This window comes from Kockovaella imperatae (genome assembly GCF_002102565.1).
Source record: "Kockovaella imperatae strain NRRL Y-17943 chromosome Unknown BD324scaffold_14, whole genome shotgun sequence".
In the NCBI taxonomy this organism is placed as follows: Eukaryota; Fungi; Basidiomycota; class Tremellomycetes; order Tremellales; family Cuniculitremaceae; genus Kockovaella; species Kockovaella imperatae.
This window is the reverse complement of record NW_019028954.1, coordinates 307,886-321,870: the sequence shown is the minus strand read 5'-3', so window position 1 is coordinate 321,870 and position 13,985 is coordinate 307,886. Positions and strand designations below refer to the sequence as shown.

General features: G+C 52.9%; 9 protein-coding genes and 1 non-coding gene across 10 annotated transcripts; 6 read left to right on the top strand and 4 right to left on the bottom strand.

The window, feature by feature from the left end:
- Nucleotides 1–174: 174 nt before the first annotated feature.
- On the top strand, nt 175–1,529 carry BD324DRAFT_610076 (hypothetical protein; the record flags this gene model as incomplete). The annotated part of the gene is made up of 3 exons (XM_022014186.1): nt 175–1,229; nt 1,270–1,339; nt 1,380–1,529. The coding sequence occupies 3 exons, from the start codon at nt 175–177 to the stop codon at nt 1,527–1,529; spliced, it is 1,275 nt and encodes a 424-aa protein (XP_021868734.1).
- Nucleotides 1,530–1,858: 329 nt separating this feature from the next.
- BD324DRAFT_t31 lies at nt 1,859–1,938 on the bottom strand. The gene has a single exon. It is a non-coding gene; the product is annotated as a tRNA-Val (tRNA).
- A 469-nt stretch (nt 1,939–2,407) lies between these two features.
- Nucleotides 2,408–3,220, top strand: BD324DRAFT_636053 (hemerythrin HHE cation binding domain protein). Its single transcript, XM_022016861.1, has 3 exons — nt 2,408–2,747; nt 2,798–3,034; nt 3,076–3,220. Exons 1-3 carry the CDS (start codon nt 2,433–2,435, stop codon nt 3,154–3,156), a joined length of 633 nt encoding a protein of 210 aa, XP_021868733.1. The 5' UTR covers nt 2,408–2,432; the 3' UTR covers nt 3,157–3,220.
- Nucleotides 3,221–3,225: 5 nt separating this feature from the next.
- BD324DRAFT_657808 (hypothetical protein) lies at nt 3,226–5,542 on the bottom strand. The gene is made up of 5 exons (XM_022018873.1): nt 4,295–5,542; nt 4,183–4,258; nt 3,971–4,143; nt 3,625–3,933; nt 3,226–3,587 (listed from the first exon to the last, which is right to left on the bottom strand). Exons 1-5 carry the CDS (start codon nt 5,344–5,346, stop codon nt 3,392–3,394), a joined length of 1,806 nt encoding a protein of 601 aa, XP_021868732.1. The 5' UTR covers nt 5,347–5,542; the 3' UTR covers nt 3,226–3,391.
- Nucleotides 5,543–5,568: 26 nt separating this feature from the next.
- On the top strand, nt 5,569–7,001 carry BD324DRAFT_636044 (putative calcium-dependent protein serine/threonine phosphatase). The gene is made up of 6 exons (XM_022016860.1): nt 5,569–5,857; nt 6,020–6,170; nt 6,232–6,317; nt 6,369–6,463; nt 6,516–6,631; nt 6,694–7,001. Exons 1-6 carry the CDS (start codon nt 5,806–5,808, stop codon nt 6,719–6,721), a joined length of 528 nt encoding a protein of 175 aa, XP_021868731.1. The 5' UTR covers nt 5,569–5,805; the 3' UTR covers nt 6,722–7,001.
- Nucleotides 7,002–7,986, top strand: BD324DRAFT_636042 (hypothetical protein; the record flags this gene model as incomplete). The annotated part of the gene is made up of 1 exon (XM_022016859.1): nt 7,002–7,986. A coding segment is annotated over exon 1 (650 nt), but the record flags the coding sequence as incomplete, so codon positions are not given.
- BD324DRAFT_636039 (hypothetical protein) lies at nt 7,987–8,764 on the bottom strand. The gene has a single exon (XM_022016858.1). The coding sequence runs from the start codon at nt 8,541–8,543 to the stop codon at nt 8,100–8,102; it is 444 nt and encodes a 147-aa protein (XP_021868729.1). The 5' UTR covers nt 8,544–8,764; the 3' UTR covers nt 7,987–8,099.
- A 708-nt stretch (nt 8,765–9,472) lies between these two features.
- On the top strand, nt 9,473–10,784 carry BD324DRAFT_653243 (hypothetical protein; the record flags this gene model as incomplete). Its single annotated transcript, XM_022018635.1, has 4 exons — nt 9,473–9,654; nt 9,705–9,889; nt 9,939–10,540; nt 10,596–10,784. 4 exons carry the CDS (start codon nt 9,473–9,475, stop codon nt 10,782–10,784), a joined length of 1,158 nt encoding a protein of 385 aa, XP_021868728.1.
- A 128-nt stretch (nt 10,785–10,912) lies between these two features.
- BD324DRAFT_636032 (hypothetical protein) lies at nt 10,913–12,162 on the top strand. The gene is made up of 3 exons (XM_022016857.1): nt 10,913–11,377; nt 11,446–11,651; nt 11,708–12,162. Exons 1-3 carry the CDS (start codon nt 11,050–11,052, stop codon nt 12,005–12,007), a joined length of 834 nt encoding a protein of 277 aa, XP_021868727.1. The 5' UTR covers nt 10,913–11,049; the 3' UTR covers nt 12,008–12,162.
- BD324DRAFT_636028 (hypothetical protein) lies at nt 12,163–13,731 on the bottom strand. Its single transcript, XM_022016856.1, has 5 exons — nt 13,545–13,731; nt 13,384–13,436; nt 13,252–13,283; nt 13,108–13,204; nt 12,163–13,056 (listed from the first exon to the last, which is right to left on the bottom strand). The coding sequence occupies exons 1-5, from the start codon at nt 13,621–13,623 to the stop codon at nt 12,304–12,306; spliced, it is 1,014 nt and encodes a 337-aa protein (XP_021868726.1). The 5' UTR covers nt 13,624–13,731; the 3' UTR covers nt 12,163–12,303.
- Nucleotides 13,732–13,985: the final 254 nt, after the last annotated feature.

Below are 13,985 nucleotides of genomic sequence, written 5' to 3'. Positions count from 1 at the left end.
TTGGGACATTGCCTCGATACCTTGTGTATAGGTCCATCAACACTCAAAAGTCCATTCGTTTTCAACCCTCACGTTCCTTTACCGTGCCTATAGTCTCCTATCTGCTGACTGCCAAGTGTCTCGCGACTGTTCCTTGTGTCCGCAGCTATTCTCTCTCTCCAGTGCCGCCTCCTCATGTCCCGCTCCAAATCCCCCATCCCGCCATCTCCTCTTGGACCTGGCTTCAGATCCCTGTCACCAGCTAGATCCCAATCACCTAACGGGAGACCGAAGACAGAATCTCAAGTGGCCAATTTTGATCGATCTAACACTCCCCTGATTCGCCCTAGACCTACCCATCTCGCGCCTGCCATTTCACTCCGACCTCCCTCAGAACACCGGGTCTCCACCGCGAGCTCCGTCCGAGACTCTTCCTCCTCCGGTTTCGACTTTATGGAAGCCATGTTGGCCCCTTATGAGCGAGAAGACAACAAAGGGGAAGATGGGGACGTGGAATTTATCCGAGGACCGAACCATGTGACCTTTACACCACACGATGGCTCGGATGGACCTAGGGCAGGCGCTAGACGTGACAGGGCGCCTGACAAGGTCTCTTTTCTGGAATCTCACGATCGCGTCCGGTCGCTCTCTGGTCAAGTAGATGACGATTCATCTACTGAACGAAGATCCATCGTCCACTTTCCATCCCCGAACACTGGCTACCCACCTATGTCTCAAATCCGCTCAGACACGTCTCGCCAGCCATCTCCTCAACAGTCGACCAACCACTCGCTCCGACCTTCTCCACGTATCGTCGTTCCCATGTCGCCTAGGACCCCGCCAGCAGCTCACCAGGTGTCAAGACAGGTGTACGCCATTCCCCAGCTGCCTCCCACCGGCACGCCCGTGTCCCCTCATCTGGCCGCGCCTCCGGCCTCACCGGCACCGTCCCTTTCGCCGCCCAAATCTCCATTCGCCGAGCCATCTCTGGCAAGTCATCGCAGTTCGACGTCGTCAGAGTCCATCGCGGGGTACGATCTGCTCAAGGAGAAAAAGGCCTTGTTCAGAGGTGGAGAGGACGAAGTGTTCTCGCCCATCTCCCCGAGAAAAGGACGTCAAGAGAGCGGGTTGCGACCTGGAGCGAGGGCACGGAACGGCGTGCCCAGTACGATGGACTTTTGGAAACGTTTCAGTGTCAGTGTCAACAAGTTGGATGCAATGCAGATGGAAAAGGGCCAATCCGGGGACAGGTAGGCTGCGACCGGATGAGACATCTAGCTAACAGTGCAGTGAATGGTTGAGCGATGCCCAAAAACGACGAAATAGGTCCAAATGCCTCATCATCGCGGCACTGATTCTGGTGAATTGTTCTCTCGTAGGGCTGAGAGCTGACGCGCCAGCTCCTCATCATCATTGTCGCCGTTACTGTCGGCGTCGTCGTGGCTAAGCAGAACGAACCGGAGCCGTCAACCCTCAAGCCGGTGTGTATCAGATCGCCAGGAGGATCGGGAGGAGGAGCAGCAGCGGGTGCCACTGGGGCGGGATGCTAGGGCTCGCAGGGTGCTGCAGCTGCCGTGGTGCTGCTGCTGTGTGACGATGACTATTATCACGGACTATCTTATGGTTTCCATGTTGGATGGACAATGCTTTTCATCGGGTACCACGTCCAAAATAGGCTGCTAAGCGTTAAAGCTCACACCCAGCAAAAGGTCATATTGCACTGCGCAATGGTCGGCATCGCCGGCCGATCTCGAAAAACTAGGTCCTACCTCACTTCTTTTCCGATCGTTTTCCAACGATGTTGTGAAAAGAGCAAGACATTGCATGGTCCTCTTCGTCTGAGGATATATCCCAAAAAAGAGAGGTGCAAAAAGAGGCGTGCTTCCGCAGAGGATCGAACTCTGGATCTTCCGCGCATTCGCTGTGAAGCGGATGCCTTACCAACTAGGCCACAAAAGCTACGCAATAAGATGAAGTAGTTTGACAAACTATCAATTCGAGAAAGCATCCTTATTGGGTGTCCTTGCACCCTTGACATCTATCGGAGGTATTGGTGAACACCTCTTGACGGGCAATCTAGGCCGTATCTTGGAAGCTGGGGCGCAACAAATACAGATATGCCACATTGCAGCTTTTCGGCCCTCCTGGCGGCTGCACAATCTCTGACTCGTCAAGCTGTAAATCAAACCCCGGCGATGCAGGAATGATGTCGGGGATCAGTGGGACCTTATACTTTGTCGGTCCCGAAAGCCCCCTCAAGGCCGAATGGCCTGACCTATCTGTTCCCTGCTGGATGACATGTTTGATTCGTCATGGCTGACCATAGATGTCCTTTCGATGACTGCTTTGCTGACACTTTATCAGTCATGCTGACATGACCTCAGACAGAGGTATAAAGGGGTAGAACGATGGGATCCCCCTCGACCAATCAGTGTTCTCACATTTGTGACCTTATGCTCACTGTCCTCGCCACTGCCGCTCGAACGATTCCCAAACGATACATCAGCCTTTCTACTCAGAGACTACCCACACTCAACATGTCCACGATATCTGCCGTCATCACGCACGATCATCGCGAGATTGAAGACTACTACAAGCAGATCCTCACGGCCGAAGATGAAGATGCCAAAACGCGATATCAGAACCAGTTCACTTGGGAATTGGCGCGCCACTCGCTTGGTGAAGAACTGGTCATCTACCCTCTGATGGAGAAAGTCGTCCCTGGTGGACAGGCCATGGCTCAGAAGGACCGAGCGGAGCATCAAAAGGTGAGCAAACTCAATGTGCTCATGATCCCGCTGACATATTTTTCATACAGGTCAAGGAGCAGCTCAACCTGTTCCAGGGGATGAAAGCCTCGAATCCTGAGTTCGAGCCTACTCTCCGAGCACTCATGTCAAACCTCTCGGAGCATATCAAGGAAGAGGAGCACGATGACCTGCCAAAGCTCGAGGAGCACATCAGTCGAGAAGATTCGGCTTCAGTTGCCAAGGAGTTTCAGCGGACCAAGAAGTTTGTTCCGACCAGAAGCCATCCCTCAGCCCCTGATAAGCCGGTGAGTGATTATCTCACAGGTTAGGGCTGAAATCGTCGCAGCCCTTCGAGACGGTTGTCGGACTCATGACTGCGCCCATGGACAAGTTGCAGGACATGTTCAGAAAGTTCCCAAAGGACTAGGCAGAGAGATCAGTTTGTATGTAATAACATTTTCCGCCACTTTTTGATGAATCGCGTCGATTGGCCATTCCCTTTCTCGTCAAGACCATGAGACGGACAATAACGACGCAAGACAGAATATCCGTTACGTTGAACGCTATAGGGATACACGTCTCTGTTCGATACAGGGCGGAACAGTCCACGGATCAAGGGCATCAGATTTCGGCTACATATCCGAGTTGATGCCAACTTCTTTTTAGCCTCTTCTACTCATCATCATCGTCATATCCCTTATCGCTTCCCTCTGCATCTCCCTCTCGATCCTCTCAAAGTCGCCGATCATTCGTCTCACCAACCCGTTGGCGAGTCTCGCGCCGACGAGTCCAGGCGACGGAGGCCGGCGATGAACTTCCTCCTGCAGCGCAGTGTGAGGGTTGACCCGAGGCAAAAAGCTAGGCATCAGCGTCCACGCTTGCGCATGCACTCAACTCATCGGTATAGAACACGCCATGTCTCGGTCGACTGGTACTTCTGTGATGGTGATACGTTCTCCAAGTCCTTTCGGACTCGTGATACTGACGCTGACCATACTCCACCGACTCGACTTCTAGACCTTGAAAGATGGTAGGGAGGTCCTGTCGAGGGTCCTCGTCCAGCGCTTCTTCGAGGTATTCAGTCTCGTACACTTCTTGAGTGATTTCGGCTCGTGAGTGTGGTGGTCGGAACCCCTGTACAGTCTCGGGGAACAACTCAGGGTCAAACAATTTCGGATGGACCGACTTCCACGCTGCCCATCGGCTGGCCGTGAGCTGTGCGGACCGATGACTCTACTCACTCCTGCCGGTCGAGGAAATCGTTGTACAGCTCCCAAGGCCCTTCCGAAGCTTTCATTTTACCCTCTACCCACGTCTTGACCATCTCGTCAAGCGCTCGAACGGCCAAAATGGGCACGTAGAGGTTGACATGGGTTCGACAGAGTGGACACGAGGGTTCCTTGCCTTCCTCGACCTGAGCGTGAGTACAGGGTCCTGTGCGAGCCGAACACACCTGCGTCTGGAGCCAGTTGACCGCGCACGACCCACACGAGACATGTCCACAGGAGTTCGTCTGATGTGCTTCGACCCTGGACTGTTTAGTCCAACCTCACACGTTCACTCACAATATACCCGAGCAAATGGCACAGGTGAGATCTTCCTCCAACTTGGCCGTGACCATTTCCTTTGCCTCGTTATCCTTCTCCCTCTGCTTGCGCTCTTTCGCCAGCTCCGCTCTCAACTCTTCGAGCTCCTTTCGCATCGCGAACTTGACCACATCGGTTGTCCTCTCCTCACTGTGCTCCTGCTCCAACTGGGCGACTCGGTGGTGCCTTTCGTGAGTGGCCTCTTGCTCCCTATGCCGCTGTTCTCGATGCGCTCGACGTTGCGATACCTCACTCTCGACCGCTGCCGCTACCTTTGCTTCTCTAGCTTTCTCTCGCTTTCGAATCTCCCTAGCAGCTCGACGCCATTGCTTTATCGCCTCAAAGTATCGCTGCTCTGCTCGATACTGGCCCAAACCAGCTCGGTCAGATGCATCCGCCGCACGTTCAAACGCCTCTCGCTGAGGCATAGGAGGCACAGCGGCTGCGATAGAGGAGGACAGCGAGTAGATACTGGCCCCATCGTCCACGCTGGAAGGGGCATAGTATGCATCGGCCTCACGAGCCGCTCGATGTCGAGCTTCTTGCTCATCGCGATGCTGGACTTGGGCGAGCGCTACTCGACGAAGGCTTCGAGACGTCGAGTGTCGGTGATCATGGCTCGAGCGTGACATTGAGGTGTCCGAAAGCTCTCCGACGCTTGCTGAACGAGGACGAGATGGGCTCTTGGGCTCCTGAGCAGTGGTCGGCTCAGCGTAGGCGTGGGCGGGGGCTGGAGAGGGCGCGGTGGTCCTGGGAGAAGAAGAGGAAGAGGAAGAGAAAAGAGGTCGGTAAGGACCAATTGGTCGAGGCGGCGGCGAAGGGGTAGCTCTATCCAGAGTCGGTGGCCTCGGATGCTGGTACCGATAATCCTTGGGCAGAGGAGGCGGAGGCGGGGGCAACGGATTATCCAAGACCAAGTCTCTGGGGTCTGGTCGGGCAGGAGGCACAGGTGCAGCTCGATGCTGCTCTCGATGGGAGGTTCGAGCAGAGTCTCGATGGTCAGACTGACTAAGGTGTCGAATCGAATCCATGGTAGGTAGATTTCTGTGGGTGTGGAGAGCTGGTCGCTTGGAAAGTTATACTCTGGGAGAAGGAAAAGGGGCAAGGGACAAAGCGATTTGAGAAGAAAGGAAGGATCAGCGGTCTCCTCTTATAAGTTGATAGTGTGCGTCCCAGAAGTGAGCGGAACCAGCCTATGTGATGGCACATTGGGATTGAAGCCTTTGGTGAATCCCACAATGTCTAGATCCACTTCTCCTGTCTCGTGATCACCGCCCTCCCATTCATGGTGAGAGACAGTTCGTGACCGTGGCTCTTTCACTTCTCGCCACATACAATTGACGACATCAATCACGTGGCAAAAGACGCGGACGCTTCTTTCTCTTGCGCTGGCTCACTGTCGTTAGCAAGGTCTCCTTTAGGTTACTCTTTTGTATGCTTGTAGACCCACCCTCAGAGAACCGACCATAGTGTCCTAGACATTTCACATCATGGGACAAGCAGAATCATCAGTGTTCAACTCGCTGGAACGGACATCTAATTGTGAGTGATCCATTCCTGGTATGTGCTCCGCTTCGGCACTGACAATTGCTGCTCTTGTCGCACGACCTTGATTTTTGATTCCTCTGACCGCTTGTCATCCCTGTGAAACCCATGTAATTCGAACTATCTCTCCCTCGCTGCTATCATTCGCCCCTTCCCCAGTCTCCGCCGAGGAGTTGATGCGGCTGAAAAAGAGGTTCATGAAATTGGACAAGGATGGATCGGGCTCAATAGACAAGGACGAGTTCCTACAGATCCCTCAGATCGCCAACAATCCATTGGCCCACCGCATGATTGCTATATTTGACGAGGAGTGAGTCCAACTGGGTTCATAGAGGGTGACTGCCGGCCTTTTGTTTCTGACACGTTCTCAGCGGAAGTGGAACGGTCGACTTTCAAGAGTTTGTCGGAGGTCTCAGTGCTTTCTCAAGTAAAGGAGGAAGGGATGAGAAGCTGCGGTGTGAGTCGATTATGCATCGTTCCGGTGGACTCAAAACTGACGCTTGCTTAGTTGCGTTCAAAGTGTACGACATGGATAGAGACGGATATATTTCCAACGGAGAGCTATACCTGGTTCTCAAGCAAATGGTGGGAAACAATCTCAAGGTGAGCATTGTCGATGTCACTAGCTGGCTGGCATCGCTGAGTCCTTACTTAGGACCAACAACTGCAGCAAATTGTCGACAAGACAATTATGGAAGCTGACAAGGACGGTGATGGAAAACTGTCCTTTGAAGAATTCACCAACATGGTAGCGAGCACAGATATCGTCAAGTGAGTGGAGAACATGCCTCTCAAAGACCCTTGTCTATGATATCGCTGATCGACTTCACCAGACAAATGACTCTGGAAGACTTGTTCTAAGCATACGATAAGTCGACGATAGATGAAGATTATTCCGGCATGACCCACCCTCCTTCAGTGAAGCATGTATATGACCACCGCCCCATGCATATGAAACGACATGTATGATCTCCTCTGGCATGACATGGCATATCCCGTTGATCCTGACCTTGTCAGAGATGCAGAGAAAGGGAACAATTTCTGCGAGACCACCTTTCATGTCCGAGTCGTTTGCGACTCGGACCTCGGGCGACCTAAGCCTCAGGTAGTCTTATAAGCTAATGCAAACATACTTTTGATGTTCCTCTTCTTCAGCACTTTAGTCACCATGCACGACAGTTCTCCGTCTCTGCAGGAAGCACTGCTTCAGCATAGGATACCCTTGTCAGTGGAACTAGCGTCGACATATGGGGTCAAGCACTCATGCCATGGGATACCTTATCTCGTCTTGCCAGAACCACACGACTCCTTCTGCTTGACCAATTTCTTGCTACCACCATGCGACGCCGGTCTCTCGAGCTCAGCTACCTCTGGTCATTTTAGAGAGAACGATGCAGAGGCCTATGCGAGGATTCTGAATACACCAGAAGCGGCGGAAGGCCTTGCAACGCCTAAATATCGTGTGATAACGGTCGATGAGAGGAGAGAATGGCTCAAGCAGATTCTTGCTCGGGCCCCGAGCGGTTGGTGCATGTCTGGTAAGTGGGTCCTGGCATCCCTTGCGCTCATTGTAGTGATCAGAAGGACGGAGGATGTGGAGTCAAGTCCTGATCCCATGATGATCGGCACGATCGGTGTCAAACGACTCGTCTTCCAGCTCCTGAGTCCCGAAGAGAACGCCATGTGGACGGAGAGAGAACGTGATCTGCCTGATGATCAAGTCCATTGGTCCATCGGCGCCACGTTGGATCCGGCATTTGGTGGTCAGGGTCTCGCTCGGGTGGGCCTTTGCCGATCCTTGCACGTCATCCTTTCTAACTAATAACGGTGATTCACAGGCCGCTCTACGACACATCTTGTCGATGTATTTCGTGCCAGAAATATACCGCTTCCCAGGTCAGCTAGTGTCCGCGTACTACAGGACCAACCGGAGATCTGCAAGGATGCATGAGCAGCTGGGCTTCAAGTCGGTGGCGGTTTGTCCGTCGCTCAACACCGATTCATCGAAAATGCTGCCTCATTGGAAGGACAAGGTGGACCAGTTGGAGATTATGTGCTGTGACTGGCAGGGGTTACACGGCGAGTTGCCAGTCGATAGAGGAGCAAGTCTGTTCAAGAACCTTCCCACGTACGGATAGGATGCATACATGATCCACTGGATCGTGGGGGACTTCCACAAATATTTCTAAAAGTATCTGGGGATGGGAAAGACGCTAAGCATGACTCACCAGTGGACAGCCTACTGAAGCTCTGACCCAATCAGACCTTGCGAGGATGAGGAATCGGCGATTGGACATTCCTTACTTCCCACGCCCAACCCCAACGTAGTCGTCCACGAGGAGTGAATATTCCGCGGAACGCCTCGCGATTTGTTCCCCATCGATCTGGTCAAAGTCCCCGAAACAACCTGGGCGTCTAATCGGGTACAGGAGCCCCCAAGCCCTCTCTCAGCCACCACCCAGAGGGAAGTAATCAAGACTGTAACACAATGAACGAAGCGGAATAGGCCGTCACCAGTCTCTGCTATTCGGTTCGTCACCATTCCCTCTTTGCCTCGCGATCGCCTCCTGCCCAAGTCGGTTTTGCACGACGATCCATCGGAAATACTGCTCAAGGGGGCGTCATGATTGACAATCAACCCAATGACCACGAACAGGCACACCGGCAGAGTAAGCTTGCTCATCCGGAGGACATGCTTAACGAAGGTTCTGGTTCATCGTCTCATCGGGACGACTCAGTCGTGTTGAACTAAGGTTTCTATGAAGCCTCATCGGGTCGATATACTGAGCAGCAGCAGCACCAGTACCACCACCACCATATATGAGCAGAGTCGTGGCCCAGGTCATGATGAATAAATAACACGAAAGAAGAGAAGGCTGAGACAACGGAATGTTCATGAAAAAGTGTTTGAAAAAAAGGCGAGAATGAAAATTACCCAATGTGACCGGTTAGTCACTTTGTTTTCTCTTTCCCCCGGGGGTTCGCCCCCTCTTCTGTACCTGATCAGTTCCCCACCGGGATGATCGGCATCTGTGATCATGTCTCAGATGTCTCATTTTGTCTCTTCTAAAGTGATCATCCAATCCATGAGGAGGGGGGAGGGAGCTAAGGGGTTAGGGGGAGGCCGCGGATGTGAGTCAGAAGACCATGATCAAGCAGGCGTTAGGCCCTCTCCTCTGATGCCTCCGTCGATTATTTCCCAGAAACCGAGAGGCGTCATTCATTTGGGTCACTGGATAAGATTTGACATGATCTGTTTCGATTCGGGACGAAATTTGGCTATCTGGTTCGACTGACGAAGGCTAACCTTCCTCCCCTTCGTGCAGACGTAGCCAGTCCTCTCAGGGCTACAGGTTGGCACTTTTCACCTGAGACAACGTACTAATGCCAAGGATAGAAGAAGGAAAGGAATGGATCGAAGTTCATGACCGTCCGAGGAGATGCTGGATGGATATAAGTAGATCAAGATGGATGGATGAAATGACCATTCTCCATCTCGAGTCTTCTCTCTCTCCATTCATCTCTTCTTACTCTTCCATTTCGTTGACTTTATCTGTCCTGCCTTGCATCACCACCCCTTGAAGCTACCTTGACATTCATCCTTTGTTTACAATGAAGTTCGCCCTTCTCTCAGCTGCTTTGGGACTCTTGTCTGCCACTTCCGCTTCTCCCATCGCTGCTAAGCGAGATGCAGTCCAGCTCGGACCCTGTGCCACCACCCTCTGTCCAGGTTTGGGAGGCCTCAGCCTGTCGATCTCGACGCCGGCTATTAGTGTTAATGGTGACTTGACTTGGTGAGTGCTTCCAGACTCCATCCACACACACGTCTCTAACTCAGTCACAGTGTGTATACCGACCTCCTCAATCTCCTCAATGGCGTCAAGTGTGTCTTTGACGTCAATGGAGTTCTGCTTCCCGGTCTCTCAGCTTCTCAGTGTCTTAGCGCAGGCAGCAATGGTATCTGCCAGAGCTGTCTGACGGGATATCAGCTCAACGCTGGACAATGTGTCCTGAACTCGCTTCCTCCTGGTAAGTCTCAAGCTCTGCTTCACTTCCTGCATCATCTGACATGCCACAGTCACCCTCACCGTCGTTCCCACTCTTACCAACTATGTCACAGTCCCTGTCACCACGATCATTCCCAAGATCACCAGCACCATCACCGGTCTCAACACTGTCACTGTCAAAGCCACTGTCACTCTTTCCAACCCTCTTCCTCCCGCTACCGTCACCAAGACGGTCACCAAGACAATCACTTCCGCCTCTGGTACCGTCACCAATGCCTTGACCAAGACTGTCACCACTGGATCCCCCACCAAGACTCAATACGAGCTCGTCTTCCCTACCAACTGCTGCCCTGACGCCTATCTCTCCTTGAGCGCCGCCGTCACCGGAGTCAGCGCCACTGCCAACGTCAAGCGAGACCTCAGCACCGTCACCGTCACTGCCCTCAACACTGTCACCGCCGTCGTCACTGACAAGGTCGGAACCCTCACTGGTGCTGCAGCCACCGTCAAGGTCACCGTTCCTGCCGCCAAGGTCACCGTCGGCGTCACAGTCACTGGCAAGCAAAAGACCGTCACCAAGACCTCCACTGTCATGGCCACTGTCACCGGAGGACCTAAGACTGTTACTGCTACCGTCACCAAGTCTGTCCCCAACACTGGAGTCTACACCAGCGTAAGTCATCAAAGTGGCACCTCCTCCAAATTCCCTTGCTGACTCAATGTTTCAGACTGTCACCCCTCCTAACGTTTGCCCCACCGCCGGCCTCGGAATCAGCGTCGGTACTGGTCTCGGAGGTGTCGTTTCTGGCCTCACTCCTCTCCAGTCCGCCGTCCAGGCTTCCCTTGAGGCTTACGCCAAGCTCAGCGCTGGTCTTGACGTCCTCGTCCTTTGTGGCTCCAAGCTCCTCGCCTTCTAAGGCATATGAAGTTTGAATTGACTACCTTCAACCATACTTTCTCATTTTGTACAGCATCGTTTGACATCTTCTGGGACCAGACGCGCAGTTATATACCGCGAGCTTTTAATGCATTGATCTGTTGTGTGTGACTGTCGAACATCTGGGACACAATTTTGCGCCACGTGAGGCACCATGATTGACAAGCAGATCTAGCTAGATCGACTCGTGGTGACTCAGCTTGGTGTCAGTTTCACTCTCATCAGTCCTCAGCCAGCAGATCATTATGGTCAATGACCTTCCGCTGACAGGCCACCTTGAAGCAAATCACATCCCCGTCGAGCCTTTCTCGTCTTTGCCCAGACTTCGCATTTCACCTCATGGCCTACCCTATATTCAGCTCCCGGCGCCTTGCGAAGAGTATTGTCTGACAAACTACCTGGCGACTCCTGAGGGTGTCCAGCATGATGCAGAAACTGAAGCTCAAATACTGCGAGACACACCAGTCTCCAAGACCTTGGCTACATTTTTGTCCGGCGGAACGGTCACAGTCGACAGTGTCAAGCAGAGCATCGAAAAGTACCAGCAGGAGCGAATAGGATGGTGTATGCCAGGTGGGTTCGAGGAAACATCTCAAGAAGAAAGGCGTGAAAGTAACATTTCGATCTGCCTTGTTTCTCAGTCATTCGACTGACTGCCGAGGCACAAGCGGATCCTATGCCAGCTCTGCTCGGCGTCACGTTGTTAAAGCGAGCGACCCACGCCGAAGGTGGAAAACAATACCGTCAGATCCGACAACGCGAAGACGAGGGCAAGAGCGATCGCGAGGTAGGATGGTCAATCTCATGCTGGCTACATCCCGCACACCAGGGCAAGGGTATCACCACTGTGAGTCCGGACAGCTAGTGCCTTTCAAGTATTCTAATGAATCTTTGCCCCCACAGGCTGCTTATCGATACTGTATCAAGGAGTGGTTTCTGCCTTATATCTATACCTATCCCGGACAATTGAGGTCCGGTTTCCTCGCGGTCAATACAGCGTCCGAAGCCTTCCAGAAAAAACTTGGATTCAAAACTGTTGCCAAGTCGTATTGGCTCGTGGAGACGAGGATGAACAATGGACTGGAAGTCGGAGACGATAAAGAAAAATGGAAGTCTGGATGTGGATTGTGGCAGGGATTTAATGGTGAATACCCGATCAGGAAAGAGGACAGCGATTATAGGCACTTTGACGACTGGGACTGATCGAAGCAGCGGAAAGGGTTTCTTGTCAACTTGGACAAGGAGCTCTCAACCCGACACCTCCGTGACAATCCTAGAGGAATGCTCTGCACCTGTACGGTCGTGTCAATATTGGCCGGTTCTACCGAGTCTACAATCCCAGACTGACATATCAATAGACTGCATTATTCCTTATATAGTACACATGATGGCGTATGCAACGGACGCGGATCCCCAGTAGAAGCCCGCCAGTGGTCATTTACAATGCTGAACAGTCTCCATAATGCCCACTATCCCTCACTTGATTGATGATTTTCGTCTCAAAAAGCGCCTGCTTGTCCTTGCCCACCCCCACCGCCTTGTCCATGACCGCGCCGTCCTCCTTTTCTCCGATTGTCCCTCTCCTTCTCTTCGACCGCTCCATCCTCCATGCTGCTTCTGCCCAGCCCCGTCCCCAACGTCCTACGTTTGTTGGATCTATGCGATCGATTCGAAGGCGTTGTCGGCGGAACCACACTGGCATTGCCGCTCGGTTCCGTTTCAGACATTTCAAAATCAACCTGTTGGTGCGTGCGTTTACTACCTGCCGGCAGGTGAGGAGTAGGGGAAGACAATGCTGATTGATGCGACGGGAGGTTGGTCAAAGCGGGATTGAAGATTGACACGGTGGGAAGTGTCGACGTCGTAGAACTAGATGTGTCGGTTCGGTGCAGAGAGCGCATAGGGGAATGTCGCTTCCTCTGTTGCTGCATGTTGACCATCGGACGCGAAGCAGACGAAGAAGAAGGCATGGAAGGGGACGAAGAACGAACGTGAGGTGTGGGTTGATACGATAAGCTGGACGAGGAAGCGTCCGAAGCTGGCGTCACGATAGGCATGAATTTCAGGCCCGTAGATGGTGTCGCTTCAGACCGTGTCGATTCGACGATAGGGGCTGATGTCGGTCTCGAAGGATGCCCAAGCCGTGCCAGACTCTGCTGAGCCTCCTTGACCATCGTCGCACGCTTCACGTTGGCTGAAGGATGAGCCGGGCCATCTTCCCCTTCTTCCGCAGCGAATGCAGCCATGGCAGTCTATAATAAAGGTTCAGAATTGTTCCAACGCAAGTGGACATTTGAGCTCACCTCTCGAGCCTCAGCCCAGTCCATCAAGCGTGAAAGGGTCTGAGTCGCGTCTTGGCTCCCGGCAATAGACGATTGGACAGTAGATAGAACATCGGCACTGGTCAGGTCAGTTTACATGACCTGGAACCAGAGACATCCACTCACAGACATGCCGCGTATCCAGCATGATATGCTTGCTACAGATCAGACGTCAGCACTGACGATGCCAAAGTGAGGGTGCTCGTCGGCCCGGAGAAGGCGGGTCTAATAGGGTGGCGGCAAGTGCGGCAAACATACCTTGGTGTAATTGAGCGAGCTCTTGTACAGATTTGTGATGCTTAGAGCGGCGGCTAGGAATGAGAATGTCAGTCAAGGTTTTTCAAGGAGGTCAGACGAATGGTCGATTCCCAAGAACCGACGCCATGAACCCAGAGCACAACGTCAAACATGGGCCTCACCTCTAAACTTGTCTCCCATATCTCGCTCTGCATCCGCTAAGCCCGGTGGCAACGTCGTTCCCAGCGCTGACAGATCCATAGTACGCCGTCCAATGTAGCCCGTCCAAGTCCCTCAAAGCAAGTGTGAGCAGGATGCGAACCAGTCGACGCCGTGAGATCAAGAGAACAAAGACAAGAGACCTAAACTTGACAGGAGGGGAACGACATGCAGAGTCGGGAAAGGAAGCAAATTGCGTGGACCAGTAAAGGAGAGGGTCAAATAAAATATCGTCATTTGCAGCGTCATACACCGCCGAGATGCATCAAGGACTAACAACGTATGAAGCAGCAGATGGCCACGCAGCGAGCTCCCAAGTCGTTGGCGCAGTAGTAGTATGGTACGGGCTGAGCTGCCATTTGGAATCATGATACAACGCGATGGCAGATCTCCTCCCCCTCGCT